The sequence below is a fragment of the Vigna umbellata genome, chromosome 6, assembly GCF_029865625.1.
Source record: "Vigna umbellata cultivar VRB3 chromosome 6, Vumbellata_1.0, whole genome shotgun sequence".
In the NCBI taxonomy this organism is placed as follows: Eukaryota; Viridiplantae; Streptophyta; class Magnoliopsida; order Fabales; family Fabaceae; genus Vigna; species Vigna umbellata.
In genome coordinates, this window is record NC_142170.1 from 15,009,809 (window position 1) to 15,026,932 (window position 17,124).

Genomic DNA, 17,124 nt, shown 5'->3' on the forward strand with positions numbered 1-17,124 from the left:
GGCAGAAGATGACTTCTTCAGCAGCACATAAATGGTAAAGGGAGACCACTAGAATAGCCTATTAATAAACACACTCTATATCTCAAAAGAAAAAAAAAAAGACAAAAACTCCTAGCGTGTTTATGGTACATACCCAGAAGATCCGTTGTATACAGTGTAAAAAAAGCTATGCATGATCAATATCAAGAGTATTGAAACTTGTATGAAGTGAACTGATCAAACAGAAAGGCAGAATTCAATTATAATTATTGCAACATGATAACACTGAAAAGTGAGTGAAACTTAGTTACTCCCAAACTCTAAATATTTCTAACTTAGTGCGCATCTGGACTACATGCTAAGATCTATAAGTGACAACTTTTTTTCACTGATGTGTTGATGATTCAACTTCAAGCTCTAACACGCAACTGGGTCAGCGAGGACCAAGTTTTGGGCACCCACGGGCAAGAGGCTTAGAACTGTTTTCTGGAGCTCTGAATGTTCTAGGTACCATCTTATCAACATACAGTGTTCCATCCAAGTGATCACACTCATGCTGTAAAATCCGAGCCTGCCAACCAGTAGCATTTATTTTTACGGGTTCCCCGTAACGATCAAAACCTTCAACCTCAACATCAAGGTATCGCTCTACCACAGCGTACCCAGCAACACTGCAAAATGTCGTTACAGATGAAGATGTCAAAGGTACCCGCTGACATACGTGCTTGACTAGTTATCACATAAAACACAAATATAAAGCGATCCAGAATTATTATATTTTGAATTATGGCAACAACATTGACTAGCTGTTACCTCAACAATAATTTATCAACAAATTCAGTTGGATCCAATCAGATTGGAGGACAATCTCACTGAAAACGTGGCATATTTACAAGAGAGCGGGATAATGTTAAGAGACCCCACTGTTCTGTTGCACATGGCCTTGTGGAACCGCCTTTAGACATCCACAAATTGTATTGAACATAGGAAGTCACATTCAAAAAAAAAAGGAAAAGAACATACGGATACAGATACTGTTCACACCAGATGTTAAAATTAAGACATATAAGGTGGAAACTTAAGCTCAAGCTACATCAGAATATGGGGATCACAGCTTCTCGTGATCTCAATATTTAGAATTCATCTCAGCAACCATCGTATAGCTAATTTATAAACATAGCAAAGCTTTTATGAATTGGTAACATGCCAACTGAAGACTCATCGTTACGAAAGCAAATAAGAAATTTGCTATATTTTAACCCTTAGCTGGAATAAAAACTCCAATCACATTAGCTCTGAACCATTTTTAAAATATATACATATGATATATGTGTAGAAAAAGTTCAGATAATATGATATCATACTAGTAGTCGCTTTAACAAGTGCATCTTTTTAATTGTTCCAAAATGTCTTCTCTGTCATGCTAAAGTAATTGAGAAAATTAAAGGCAGGATGCTGGTCTCGTGAAATTTCAAGCCATAACTCAAGAAATGGCCGACTGCGTCAAGAGTCTAGACAGACAACTTAAATATTCAGTTAAGATATGCAGCAGGCTCTCTGTCATTGATTAAAGTTTGTTGAGAAAATATAAAATCATGATTGACACTCATTTACATATGAAGTAAGAATTTCAAAAATTTAGTAATTGGAAATAAATTTTCAATCAATAACAAAGAGTGAATTCAAACAGGAGTATAACAAAGTATGTAACCAGCATTTCTCAATGCAGAATTCCTAAAAGTAGAAACACAAACGCATATGCCACTGAATGATTGAAACTTCTAGAAAAGCAAGTAAGGTATGATGAGAGGAAAATAAAAGGTGAAAGAGTTGTTAACGACACCTCAAACATCCTTCAAAAAAGAGTGCAGTCCTGTTGGTCTTCTTCTTGAGCTTAGGATTCAATATCACCTACCTCAAATCAAGACAGCAGAATGAATATGGCTATTACGACGAGAAGGGAAAAAGTGTGAAATCGAATCGAATAGTTCTCTCCTGTTTGCATTGAATAACATTGGCAATGGAGACATACATAGACATACCAAAAGATGAAAAGGTCTTCTATCTTGTTCTTTGAGGGATTCCTCGTCGTCATAACCCATATACTCTTCTTTATCTTCCAAAACAATTATCTACACACAAACGCATAATAGAAATCATATATTTTTATACGATTGCGTAGGTAAGTACTATTAATCCAGAATATGATAATGCACATCAGATAAGATAGAAACCCTTAGGGGAATTCCAATCTGTGGAGCGGCGAGGCCAACTCCAGGTGCCTTTCGCATGACGCGGATCATGTCGCCGATGATCTTCTGCACTCTCTCCGATTTCATCTCCGACGGATCAACTTCTTTGGCTCGCTCGTGCAGAACCGGCTCTCCGGCTTTCACAATTTTCGGTAACTTCAATGCTCCGCCCATCAACCATCCCGAACCAGAGCTCATCCTCTTCCCTGCCATTCCGCTCATGCTCGTGCTGGTGGTGCTGTTGCTGCTGCGGAAGACGCCGCCCATTACGACGGCGTTTCGAAAGAGGTATGCCGCCACCGGAACCGCGCGCAGCCGCAATGCCACCAGCTGCACGGCTTCCATGCTTTCTTCTTTCACTCCCACAGTAAAATTAATTTCATTTTATTCTATTTTCTTTTTCGAAAAGAAAAAGGATACTTTTAAACGTATAGTTTTTTTATGTTGATTTGACACTATATTTTTTACTTTTTACTTTTTCTTTTTAATTACAAAAATTCATTTTTATAAGACTATTTTATTCTTATTAGATAAGTTAAATAAATGTCAATATGTTATGTTGTCTTTATTCTTTCAGAAAACATGGTTTGGAAGCTGAGATTTACTATTTTCTTTTTTTTTTATTTAAATCATATATGTTACTAATTTTAGTTTAAGAAAAAGAATTACATAAATTTGTTTAATAATCAATATATTTAATATAATTTTAAAAATGGCTTATAAAGTAATTAGTTAATATTAAAATATATTTTTAATAAGAATTAAGTGTTTATGGTTAATAGTCATTAATGATTAACTTGAATTTTGAGTATTATTAAAAAATTATAAAATAAAATAATAATTGTTAGTTCTTAATAGTTGTTTTAAAATTTGGATAAAGTAAAAATAAAAAATAAATTATTACATATATAGAATTATAAAGAAGGTGGAATATGTATTTCAATCTCATCCAAAAATAAATTATTTGGATAATTAAAGCTTGAAAACTATTAGTCATTATACGGATTAATATTGTGTCCAAATACACAGATTATTTAAATAATATTTATTAACATATATTTAAATTGCTAATATTCAAATAGCATTTCAATTCTCCTTTTTTTATTTCAACTTTATAATTCACTATATAATAATTTTAAAAAATATTTTAAATTGCATGCTAAAATATATTAGTAAGTATAATTGAAGTTAACAATCATGTTTTACCTTATAATTGACTATATAATTATTCAAATAATTTTTTTAAAACTTGTATTAAAAAGTTAAATTTTAATATTTTAAATCTTTACTTTTAAGTTTATATAATTTGAAATTATTTATTTATTATATAAAGAGGTTCATTGAGGCAAGTAAAATAGCAAAGGGTTTATTTGAATAATTTTTATTAAAAAAAAGCGTATATAGAGAGAGAGAGAAAAAAACTTCGATATTTACAGTAATAAAAATACCATGATGGAAAAAAGAGGACTTGCAATAAGCTTCGTTTCTTTATTCGAGTTTCATTTCTTTATAATTTCAGTACAATAATTTTTTTCATAATATAATCTATTATAAGCCTAATTTTTAAGATAAAGATTATAAAAGATTCTAAGTCGTCCTAGATATATTCTTATAGTTAGATAATAGTATAAAAAATTATATAATTAATCCGTGATAAATTATTTTCTCTTTATTATTTTTATCTATTCAGAATTTACATGTTTTATTTCCAATGCTTTCTTTGGTCTTTTCTTCTGTCATTTCCTTTTACTATGAAAGAAAATATGAATTCAAAAGGTTTATTACTATCTTTAGAGGAAGTAAAAACCCAATTAATTACAAGTTGGTATGTCCATTAAAATTATTAGTTTTATTAATAATTATTTTAAAATCCATATTTAAAAAATATGTTATTTCACTATACCTTCGCATGCATGATGATACATGTTAAAAGATACCAAAAATTAAATTTTGCACTTTATTTTTTTTTATATGAGCACCTTAGCACTTTCACTATGGATCACCTTTACCTCATGTATACATATCTATAATGTGTTTATGAGCACTTTAAATAATGTTTTGTGCTGTGTCATCTCAGCATCTTCTTTTGCCAAAAGTTCCTAAAGTATAGCTCTTGAATTATGAATTCTACAAAATCTTTAATTTATTATTTAACTTGGAAAAAAACATTTTTTTCATTACACCAATGAAAAGAAATAGACATGAATTTATTTATACCAATGAAAAGAAATATACATGAATTTTAGCAAGACAATTTAATTTTTGGTTTGGGTACGAGATTATCAGTTTTACTCTTTGTATTTATATATGTTCTTGATCAGATTTTAAATGTGAATTTATAGATAGATAAGAATTTAATTGTTTTTTAGTTTGAAAAAAAAATATTTTTGTTAAAAGAAGACTGGCTTACGAAATTTTTTTCAAACGTTTAAGTCAATAAAAAAGTTAAAGTCTATAAGCGATAATAAATATTATATAATATTAATTGTATTTATATTATCAATATAAGTCATAAGTTTATAGTTTTATTATATAAGAAATAATAATAATAAATAATAACTAACTTGATTTAGTCATATAAATAAATACAACTCAAATAAACATAAATTAATTAAATTAACGAGATTTAGTTAGATAAATACAACTCAAATAAACATAAATGAGATTGTTTCATGATGAAAAAAAAACTTAAAAAATCTTATTGTGCTCTTTAGCATAGGTATGATACCATATAGATACATTATCAAATTTAAATCACTTTAAATTAAGCTGTTAATTAATATCCGTACAAAAGATAATGATAAATTAGATTTAAAATTTATAAAATAAAAGATAATGAATGTATATACTTTAGCATTTTTTGTTGTGCATCACATTCGTCTCATTCTTGGATATCTATATAATTAATTTTTGCTTTGTGTGTCCTCGGAATATCTACTATAACCTAATAATATAAAATGTGGAAATTAATGGTAACAATGAAGTTAGGGTTTTCGTAAAGATGTTTTTTGTATAGAAGCACGTGCAGAAGAAATAACGAGACGTGGAAATTAAAAATATTAATATGAATTCGCCATACCTCTTAAATGAATGCCACGAATGGGAATCACATGCCTACCTTCGTGTTTCATGTCCATACAATGCACCCATCTAATCTATTAATATTCATGCTTTACAAATGTCGGCAATGCTCACCGATCTTTATCTCTTTGAACAATTTCAACTGAATAAATATATGGTTTAATCCTATACTACATCCCTATTTATGTACGAATGTCTCAATTGGGTCCTTGTTTTTTAAAGTGTATCAAAATGGTCCTTAATTTTGAAAATTGATATCAATTGAGTCATTTCCGTTAAGTTGGCTGGACGGCGTTAAAAAAATTGATGAGTGGATGCTGAGATGACGAACGAAAGCTCGTCCACCAGCGAACGAACGCTCGTCCACCAGAGAACGAACGCTCGTCGACCTCTTACTGCTGGACGACCGTTCGTTCCACACTGGAATACCGTTCGTTCGGTGGTCGACGAGCGTTCGTTCGGTGATGGACGAGCGTTCGTTCGGTGATGGACGAGCGTTCGTTCGCTGGTGGACGAGCGTTCGTTCGTCATCTCAGCATCCACTCATCAATTTTTTTAACGCCGTCCAGCCAACTTAACGGAAAGGACTCAATTGATATCAATTTTCAAAATTAAAGACCATTTTGATACACTTGAAAAAACGAGGACCCAATTGAGACATTCGTACATAAATAGGGATGTAGTATAGGATTAAACCTAAATATATTTAGTAAATATAATATTTCGGTTCTGAGATCGAGTGACTTTAAACACTTTTTCTGTTATAGCTTAGTTTTGTTTTTTAGTTTTATGTTTCGCTCTTCCATTTGGAGGTGTATCTATCAAAGGTGTTTCAATGTCAAAGTTAACACTTTGGTAGTTCAATGTAACAATAATAAATGCACAATAAATGTGATCTCCTACTTCTTATTTTTGATTTAATAATTTTCGTCATGAACTTAAGATTAATAAAATCTTAATCACAATTTAATTTCAACCTAATAACTTTAATCTCTATTTACTACAATCTTTACATAAATAACTACAGAATCTCTAGACCATTCGTCCTTAACAATCTGATCAGATTAGTCATGCCACAGTTCTATGACTGTCCGGCTAAATAATCATACGGTAATTCTATTATCGTTCAGCTCATCTGTTACAATACATAAATAATAAATACTGAGTATTTAATTATCTCTCTGACTTACAAATACATGTTATTATTTAATAATTATTAATGAATTTGGTCAAACACGGCTTCTTGAAACCAGATCTGGCAGGCACAAATGGAACATACTACCATGTCTTTAGCCGCAAGTTCAACGCTGCGTTGCACATGCCACGTCCGTGTGGCATGGACAATTATTCATTTTTCTATTAAAATTTCAACATTTTATTAATGTATGTAAAGGTCAAACAGTGAAATTTATGGAATGAAAAAATAAACATTTTCCAATTATTTAAGAAATTAATTTGAATAATGTTTCGGTTGACGGAATTGAGTTCAACTTTTCTTTTTCCATTCTTTTAATTATAAGCACATGTTAATATTCTTTTTTTTACAATAGTTTAGTTAAATGGAAGAATTATTTGCAAAAAAAAAACACCTTAATATCAAAGTAAGTAAGAATATGATAATATTAACCATAAATGTATAATATAATTAATCTATTACAATACCACTCTTTACCATCCTCGGCTCTGGTAACACTATTGGATCTATCGAGAAAGAGATTATCTGTATTTTACAATGACACTAATAATATCTGAGCCAACGATCAAGATCACTCTTTTCCTAAAACCTTAAAACAAGAAGTTAACGGGCTTTCATTTTTATACTATACTCTATTTCTTCATTTCTATCCAATTACTATACTCTATTTTTTCATTTCTATCCAATATAAAATTTGAACTCGTATCTGGATTCCTAACTAATCTTCGGTCAACTCTTCATCCAAACAATCAAATCTTCCGTTACAAATAACATAAAAAGAATTATTCTTGGGGTTGACGTCACGTGCTCTTACTACGCTTAGCATATAGAACCAGCTAGATATTCTCCTTTCACGCACCTTTTTTGCTTCCCACACTCTATTAAATTTGGTTTCAAGGTAAAACCAATGGTTTATCTATAAATACCATGCTGCTCCTGAAGCACCATTTCATTGCAGAACAAGAACAGCATCACGAAGTCTGTTTCAATTGAGAGATCTGAAGTTGGAGATGGAAGGAAGAATTAGAAAGAGCGAGTTGCAGGGTTCATCAGAAGAGGGAGAGAGCAGCAAGAGGAGATCAGAAAAGGTGACAGAGGCGAGTGAGAAGACGAAGAAAGGCGTTGAAGACATTAATGTCAGTGCTGATGCCTTCATCAAGAACTTCAGAAAGCAACTCCTCATCCAGAGGCTCCAATCCATCGAGAATTACGAGCAAATGCTTAAGAGGGGTCTCTAATCTAATCACATCCTTAATTAATTTCCTTTTAATATAAATACCTATCATTCTCTCTCTCTCTCTCTCTCTCTCTTCATTTTTTGTTTCTTCATTGGAGAACCATGCATGGTTTAGCAGATTAATAAAGAAATTTATTTTAATTTATTCATTTGTTGTTTCATTCTCCCTTTCATACAGGCCCAAGAAGAAACATAACCTGACCCAAAACTAATTCTGGATTTTCAAAATTTTTTTAAAAAATAACTAAAAAACAATTTAATTAAGATATTGTGTATTATTATTTAATTAAAAATTACAATATATGACAAAAAAAAATAATAAGTGTATCTCTCTAAACAAAAAGAAAACAAAAAATAAAAAAAAACATAAATCGTTATCACTTGTTACTTTTATTTTTGTTAAGAGTGTGTAGTCAGATTTGAACAGAGTTGGATTGAGCTGTGTTTTTAATTTTTTTTTTCTTATATTAAACTTAATTCAATTCAATCTACCGTCGAGTGAGCGTAAGATTGGATTGAATCAATTGGATTAAAAAAATTAAAAATATAATTTTTAAGTATCAACACAATTAAAAAACAAAAACTTAATCTTTATAAAAAATAATTCAAAAGTTAAAGTAATATAATAAATTTGTCTGAATTAATTTAAATTACATAATGTTTAAAAGGAGTTTGGTGTCATGATCGAAGAAAAGTAAAAGAAGCAGTGTTGTGAACGTGATTGACAAGAGTCATTGATTAACATAGTTTATGTTCTTTCCAGAGTCCTAGTTCCAGCTATCAGCAAACTTATACCATTAAAGCATAAGTACAGATCTACAAAAGTGACCAAAATTATTGAGATAATATTTTTTTTATAATATTTTTATACTATTTAGATGTGATTATGTGATTGGTCTATGTTGGTATTTATAATTATTATTATTGATTATGGAGTAATTTTGAATCAATCACAAAATGACACGTAAATAATGTTAAAATATTGTAAAAAAAATGTTATCAAAGTATCATTATCCATAAAAAAAATTATAAATTATTTCTGAGTGTAAAATTAAAGTTAATGTTTAATGTTTAGATGCTTCTGCTTTAAGTTTTTTTGTAATTGTTAATTTAAATTGTTTAAAGAATAATTTGTTTAACGTTTGACATATCATAAATGACACAAAAAATACAAATAACCTCTCTCTTTACTTGAAATTTGAATTACTTAATATGATTAAACTGTTGATAATCATTATTTAGTATTAAAATTAATTATTATAATAATTTGTTGATCGTCAAACTATATAACTTGATTTATTTGAATGTCTTACTAATAATTATTAACCAAACCATAAATTATTGTTGTTGTTTTTTGTAACAATAAAACACATACCAAGAAAAGAAAAATGCAAAACTATTGTACTTATACATATTGGTGAATTTCCAAAGCAAATATTTGACTCCAAAGCAACTTTTGAATAACATGTGGCAACTTTTTTGAATTTTTGAATTTTTCTATTTTATTTATTGAAATGTATGACAGTTTTTTTAATTATTGCCATATTATTAGAAGCCAGTAACCATTTCTATTTTCTAACCTAACTTTGGAAACCAACACATGGAACTTTTGTTTTATTTAGCAACCTTTTTGAAATTACATATATATCTTGCAGTGCATCAAAATTCATTGTATCGCCTATACAACAACAAATTTGTTTAGATGTATATTCGATTTTTATTCTATTGTTTAGTTTATGATAAGTATACTAAAAATTAGACCGGACGTCCGTAATACCATAACGGTCTAATTGCGTTACTTTTCGCTTGTCATCGGGATAAATAGTAACTATGAGGGCGGCTGGGATAAACTGTCAGCTAATCATGCCACCTAGAGGGATCCGCCGGTCGAAAGGCCAAACTTTGGGAGATCGGTCGGTCATGCCGCTAATTAACCAGGTTTAAGGTAAGTTGTGATTAAAAGCTATTGGGTTGAATTTGGGCGGTGATTAACTTTTCACTGATCCCAAACTCATAGCAAAATACGCCATTGTTCTCAGACTGACTTTGGTATCGGAGAATCTTTCGCAGGTCTCCCACCCGCGCACAGAGGAAGGAAGAAATCAAGGAGTAGAGCGAGAACCGGACGTTCGAGAGACAAAAAGAGACGCACTTGGAGGCATTGGACAACTCAGTCCCTACGTACCAAAACAAGAAGTATAAAAGCCAAAACATTAAATATATATATATATATATATATATATATATATATATATATAATGCAAATAATATGAATTAAAGTTCTAATTTATATTAAAGTTTGACGAGGCTGACAGCAATAAATTAAGCAGGAATGAATAAATAATTGAATCATTTTATAATTTTTTACATAAAAAATGGTGACGAAACAGAATTGACATCAAATTCAGCTTTTGTGTTTGATTGCTGGCGCTGAGTCACCATGTCTTCAATCAGTAACTCTCATGCTTATTGCATCTCAATTTCTATTTCTATTTCTTATCTCTCTCATTTTAGTTTCTCAATCAATCCCTATTTTCTATATTATTTTTTTTATGTTTCTTTATTATTGTTTTCTCCCCAAACTTATTAATAATATTTGGATTGTTTAATCAAAATTTATAATTTATTTTTTCACTTCAACATAATTAAAAAAGTATTTTTTTTTTAAATGAAACAAATAACAAGAGAGTGTTAGAAAATATTATTTATTTGTTCACTCACAACACCAAAACACATATTAGACTTATCTTCATAAAAATAAATAAAAATAAATGAAATGAATTGACATTTATGGCACAATGATAACGTTTGTTTAAGTAAGAGTACATGTTGAGACATAATTTTGTGGACAAGGTATAATATAATATAAATTAGGTGAAAGGAAATAAAAATAATTAAAATAAAAGTACATGAATATCTATATGAAAAGGTATTAATACTGTATTTCTATCTCTTAAATATTTTTTTTCTATCAACTCTAATCTGAATATATATATATATATATATATATATATATATATATATATATATATATATATATATATATATATATATATAGAAAAGTGTGTGCAATGTAAATGAATTTTTTTATATAAATAAGATTTGTAATAAATAATTAGTTTGTCATATATAATTTTTTAATTGATAATATTTTTTTATTAAATTATTGAATAATTTATTTGATGTAGATACACAAGAGAATGGACTTTTTACTGCAAAAAATATAATACAACGAGGGAAATGTAGAATTAGAAAAAAAATCAAATATGTATATATAAAGATAATTTGAAATTAACTATCAGGGTAACTTGTAATTAAATATTAAAAATATTTCACTTTTCATATGTAAAAAAGGTTAATTAAGTTTCAAATCTCATAAATTTTGATATTCTTAGTTTTTTTTTTGTTTTTTTCAATATATTAAGTTTTTTAAAAATTCATATGTTTCAATTTTTTTGTATTTTTTTAAAACATAAATATTTTGGATTAATATAAAATAATTTGTGAACCATATCTAATCCCACATTTTCAATATAGGAAGACAAATATGAGGAGATAAAATAATTGTTATATTATCCAATGAAAAATTCAATTAAAAAAATATAAAAATATGGATAAATTAAAAGTAAAAAATTAATTAAAAATATTTAAATTTATTACGAATGTAAAACTTAATTAAACATATAAAGATCAAGAAAAACTCTAGTTTTCCGTATCAAGTTATGATTATGGTATTTATGGAATTAAAATAGTTAATTTAATATAAAAAATTTAACATATTTTTAATATAACTTTAAAAATGACTATTATAAAATTTATTAAATTTAGCATTCAATTGATTGATAAAGGTAATAAACTAGTGTAAAGAAAGTAATATATACAACATGCATGCTTCATGACTTCATCAGGAATACTTCTTAATAAAATGAAATGGGTCAAACCTAAAAAACTTCTGAAAATTTGTACGACCTGGTTTCTTTACGTGCTTAATTGGTTAACCATATGGTTTCCTAGTTTGCTGCCATATTTATAAGTTTTGAATTAAAATATTAATTTTAAATGAATTAAATATGGTTTTAGTTGGTGAACTTTAATGTAAAATTAAAATTTATTTATGTATGAAACTTTATATAATTTGATTAGTAAAATTTAAAAATAAATAAATATAATTCTTTTAATTTAGTTATATGTTAAATATATTTTTTAATTAATATTGAAGTGAAAATATATTAAACTGAATAAACAAATTAAATATTAATATGAAATACGTCAAAATAGTTTAAGATATCGTATTAACAATATTATTTCAAATTAGTTTTGGAGTTTGAAAATTAAAATATTAATTAAAACAAAAATAAAGTAATATGAGTATAGAAATTTAAATTTTATTTTCACTCACATTAACAAAGAGATACATCCAATAACAGAATGCTTATGGAAAACAAAGCATTTTTCACATTAAGAAAACCAATGATACAAAAAGTACCTAGTAAAAAAGTTGTGTAGGGAGCAGTTTACACTTCAAACTAAGCAATATTACAGAGAAAACAAAATTGACAGAACAAGAAAAAAAGTATAATAACATGAGGAAGAAGAAGAAGGAGGAGTTCATAATTATACATGTATGTGTGACCTAAACAAAAGCATTTTGAATTTTGGTGTGGCCGGAAGGAAAAGCTGAGTCCTGTTTCCCAATTTGGTGTATCTGTCTCTGTTGAAGCATCTGAAGGTTCATTCGAGAGCATGACCTAACCATGTCACTTGCTAAGGGAATCACGGGAAGGATATCACAGTTGCATATCTCAATCATGAATCCATCTGGGTCATGAAAAAACAACTGATCCACTTTGATCCCGCCTTCTTCCACCGTTGCACGCGCGTATTCTATCTCCATTTCCTCAAGCTTCTTCTCCACTGCTCCCATGCTTTCACACTGTTTTCATTCATCACAAAAACCAAACAAACCATGTCAGTTTCCTTTCGTTCAGTCATTTTGTCAAACACACTGCAATTAATTTCAAGTTATTGTATCAAACAAATTTCATTTCACACCGAAACCTTGCCTGGAATGATATGTGATTATCTTTCGGATTAATTTCTTTCTTTCTTGGAATGTTGCTGGGGTCCTCTACTTGAAGCAAGTGAATTCCAATTCCATATCCGAATAGCCTGAACAACGATGACCAAGAAGGAACAGAGTGAGGAGAATATTTATCCCAGAAGAAAATAACATAAAAAAGTTTGATTCGTTTTTTTGACATTTTTGTTCAACTGAGAAAATTTGTTTGGTGGGGTATCAGAGTTTGAAAATTTTAGTGAATTGAATTACCATGCTCCGTCAAAATCCAATGATCCTGGCCTCCTGATGGGGAAGAAGCCGAGAATGTTCTGATAGAAGTTGATGGATTTTACGACGGAGGTGCAGATGAGAGAGATATGGTTGACAGATTTTAGGTGCAGAGGGTTTTCCACGCTTTCTTTCATTTCGTGAAGCATCGAATGAAAGAGATGAAAATGCAAATCCAGATAGAGAAAAGAAGAGAGAAAATGAAGGGGCAGAAGAGAAAAGAGAGGAAGTGCACCTACCGAGGCGAAATGGGTGGCCGCTATATATAGAAGACAAGCCACATCAGTGCCACATCGGAGGGATTTTTTTTCTGACACATCGTTTCCACGTTATCCAATCACCGCTCAAATCCAACTACACAAATATTAAAACCAATTCTATTTTTTATTTACCTTTATAAGCAATTATATTATATTCAATAAAAGCAGTGTAATAATTTTTATTACAAGTTGTTCCATAGCCTTAGTTCATTAACTTCTTTTCAAATATCCTTGCATTATTTAAAATGTTTAGTTAAATAAAAAATTATATCAAATTTGTCAGGTTGAGTGTGTAAAAATTCTAAATTAGTTAATTCCATTTGTTTCACTTAATTTAAATGGAGAAATAATTCTTCTAAATTAAAAGAGTTCTTTTTTACCATCTTGAAAGAAAAAAAGAAGACGTAAAACAAATTTTTGACTTGTTGTACACAATTTTTTATTTGATTTTTTTTATCCATAAATGAAGCTCTATTGACTTGCTTGAGAATTTTTACTTATCATGTTAAAGAGTTTTTATATATTAAAAATATTGATGTTTTATTTTGTAAGTATTATTATGATTTTCTAATGTTATTTCTTGCATATTTTTTTAAGCTTTGAAGAATTATTTCCGCTTATAAATTTTATACATCTTACTCAATGGTTTTAATCATTATCTACCAATCTAATTTTTAATAATAATTGTAATTAGAATAGATTAGGATACCATTTTTAAATTTTTTTAAACTATATTTAATTTGTAAAAATGTGTAAATGAAATGTTTTTAAACTTAAAAAGAATTATTTATGATATTGAGAGATAAACAAGACGGGGGAAGTAAAATATATTAGAAAATAGATATAAAGTATATAAAATTGAAATTTAATTGTCTTATGAGTATATCGATGAGATATGAGTCGTATTCTAAGATTTGGAAATGAACTATGTGAGATTACTTTACAAGACTCTCTTAAAATAAAAATAACAGTCAAATAACAAATATATATATATATATATATATATATATATATACATATATATATATATATATATAGTATTTAAATATAATTTTAAGATGTGAAAATTACTATGCAACAAAATTATGTAAAGTCGAACATGAAAATGACAAAGAGAAAAACAATAATAATATTCTTATTCACCAATTTCTTCATATACAAGTTTTTAATTACATTCTATCTATTTCATCTGCAAAGAACCTATACAGTATGTGATATTTATATTCATGTCTCCTTAAAAAAAATCAAGCACCTTATAGAAATAACTACAAAAATAACTTCACCATCAATCGTGATTTAATGTTAGAATGTCTACCTAAAAACACTACTTTTGTATATTTTCAAATACTTCAATATGCAACACTTGAATTTTTCAAAAGTTTGAAATTTATTTTTTTAATAAAAGAAAAATGAACATTTATAACTTATTTATAATTTTTTTATTATTTATAGATTCTAAAATTTATTTCAGTTGTTAGCTATCATAAACTTATGAAACATCTTATAACGAAGTAAGAAACATACTTGAAAAGTATTTACTACTGTCTTGGTTATGCATATAAATATACTATAATAAAAAAATAATAACTTTTAATGTATTTTTTCTGCTATATCTTGGAGGTCACTTATATATTTTATTAGCTTTATTCCAATATTGGGAGAAACTAAATGAGAACAATGATGCTGAAAATAAAAGTGAATATAATTGCACCATTATAATGTAGAAGTATCTTATCACAAGCTACAATTATTTGTCGACTGAATATGATTTTTTTTTTGGCATTTATAATTACGTGATAATTTATTTAATTTCTATGTAATACATGTTATTATTTCGATTTTATGATATCCGTAGTAGTATTACTCATGTAATTTGTTTGTTATTAGAAGTTATATTATTACAAAATTGTGAATAGATAATATTTTTTTAATAAAAAATACTTTTTAGACACGGTTTATTAGAATATTGTCTATTGTCTATTAATAGACAGTATTTCTAAAAAATTATTGTTTATTTGGACACTAATAGACTAATATTTGTCTGAAAAGACACTGTTTATTAACAAAACTTTTTCAAACACTGAATTTATAAATTTAAACATAAAATTTTGTGATCTATTGATAATTTTATAATGGTATCAAAATTAAGAAATTAAAAGTTTTAAAACACTAAAATTATAAATTTAAACAGAAAATTTCTCCTTTAAGGAAATTAAAAAGAAAAAATAAATAAATTAAAGACTTTTATTTTCTTGAAAGTTGTATGGATTTTTATTGTATGTTTCCCTGTTAAGTGACCCTTATCCAAATCCTTTACACTTCAAAATTTCCCATTTTGGAATATAACTTATTGTTGTATAATTGAGGATCACAAATACCTTTCAAAAGTATCCATTGTGAATTGAATCATCAGATGTGATTGATTTTTGAGTGATTGAGTATTCATGATTTCGTATTATGTGCACTGTACAATGTCACCAACTTGTACTGCATTAATTAAACCAGAGGGCCTCCATAAGTTTGATATCTTTTGATATTCTTTCTGCTACTCTTCTTTTATGATACATATTCTAAGCTCCAACCTAATATTTTGGAAGAAGATCATCTTTTGAATGGATTTGAGGGAGTGAATTTGAGGAGATTTGAGAAGATTTGAAGATAAATTTTTTTGTCGTTTATTTGAGTAAATTTGGAGGTAAGTGAGAGTGAATTTGGAAATAAATTTTTTTAATTTGTCACGTCAATACAATTCTATACTAATTCTCACAAATTTTATTTTCAAATTCACTCTCATTTATCTCCAAATTCACTCAAATAAACGACAAAAAAAATTACCTTCAAATCCCTTTAAATTTACTCTCTCAAATCCACTCAAAAGAACAAAACCATGTCACAATATAAAAAGATTAATGAATGACATTTTTCACATTTGGTCACATACAATGTTTTTCATCAAACCTAATGTTCTTACCAAAATATTGATGGAAGCATGTGAGGTGGATGAAATATCTTCAATTTTTTTACTTTTGATGTAGAGTGACGATAATATAGTTTCACAGATAAAAACGGAAAAAAAGTCGGAATGAGTACTTTAGTGAAAAAAGGATGTATTTGTAACAACACATTTCTTCAATATTTCATTATTAAAATTAACTTCTACTATTAAATTTTTAAAATAATATGAACTTAACTTCTTGATTAACAATATGAAAGAGTGATAAATCGTGTCAATTCGATCTGTTTAAATTTAGCTTTAACATTTGTGTATAAAAACGGATCAAATTAGATTGACCTGAGAAAATCAGATTAATTCAAATTTCTAAGTTAAAAATGTTATTTTAACCCAATTTTTTTTATCGATTTTTTTTAATAATTTCTAAATAATATTGATCTATTTTTAGATAGGATTCAAAATAATAATTTTGTTTTCTTAGAAAATACACGTGGTCAATTAGTTAGTTTTTATCATATTTTCTATTTATTTCTCATCTTTTCTATTTCCATGTATGTATTACAGTAAAAAATATTGTTCTAGAGAAAGAAAAAAAAAACTTTCTATTTCCTCCACGTCATTTTTCTTGTTTTAAATAGCTCCTTCAAGATTTTTCTAATAACACTAGGTAGCTATTGCTTTCATTAGTTAGCATCCATGCATTGTGTCTGAATTATCATATGTCTCCATTATTTCTTGCAGATTTTCCTCATTTTATGAAAAAAAAAACATTTTCTCTCGTATTAAAAAAAACATGTTAAATTATTTTTAAACAAATAAC

At 27.9% G+C, this 17,124-nt stretch overlaps 2 protein-coding genes across 2 annotated transcripts; both read right to left on the reverse strand.

Moving 5' to 3' along the window:
* Positions 1-208: 208 nt before the first annotated feature.
* On the reverse strand, positions 209-2,621 carry LOC124834621 (peptide deformylase 1A, chloroplastic/mitochondrial-like). Its single transcript, XM_088092998.1, has 4 exons — positions 2,214-2,621; positions 2,022-2,111; positions 1,823-1,890; positions 209-650 (listed from the first exon to the last, which is right to left on the reverse strand). The coding sequence occupies exons 1-4, from the start codon at positions 2,574-2,576 to the stop codon at positions 413-415; spliced, it is 759 nt and encodes a 252-aa protein (XP_087949124.1). The 5' UTR covers positions 2,577-2,621; the 3' UTR covers positions 209-412.
* Positions 2,622-12,111: 9,490 nt separating this feature from the next.
* On the reverse strand, positions 12,112-13,315 carry LOC124834615 (glyoxylase I 4-like). Its single transcript, XM_047309335.2, has 3 exons — positions 13,074-13,315; positions 12,808-12,913; positions 12,112-12,677 (listed from the first exon to the last, which is right to left on the reverse strand). The coding sequence occupies exons 1-3, from the start codon at positions 13,238-13,240 to the stop codon at positions 12,378-12,380; spliced, it is 573 nt and encodes a 190-aa protein (XP_047165291.2). The 5' UTR covers positions 13,241-13,315; the 3' UTR covers positions 12,112-12,377.
* Between the last annotated feature and the right edge of the window lie 3,809 nt (positions 13,316-17,124).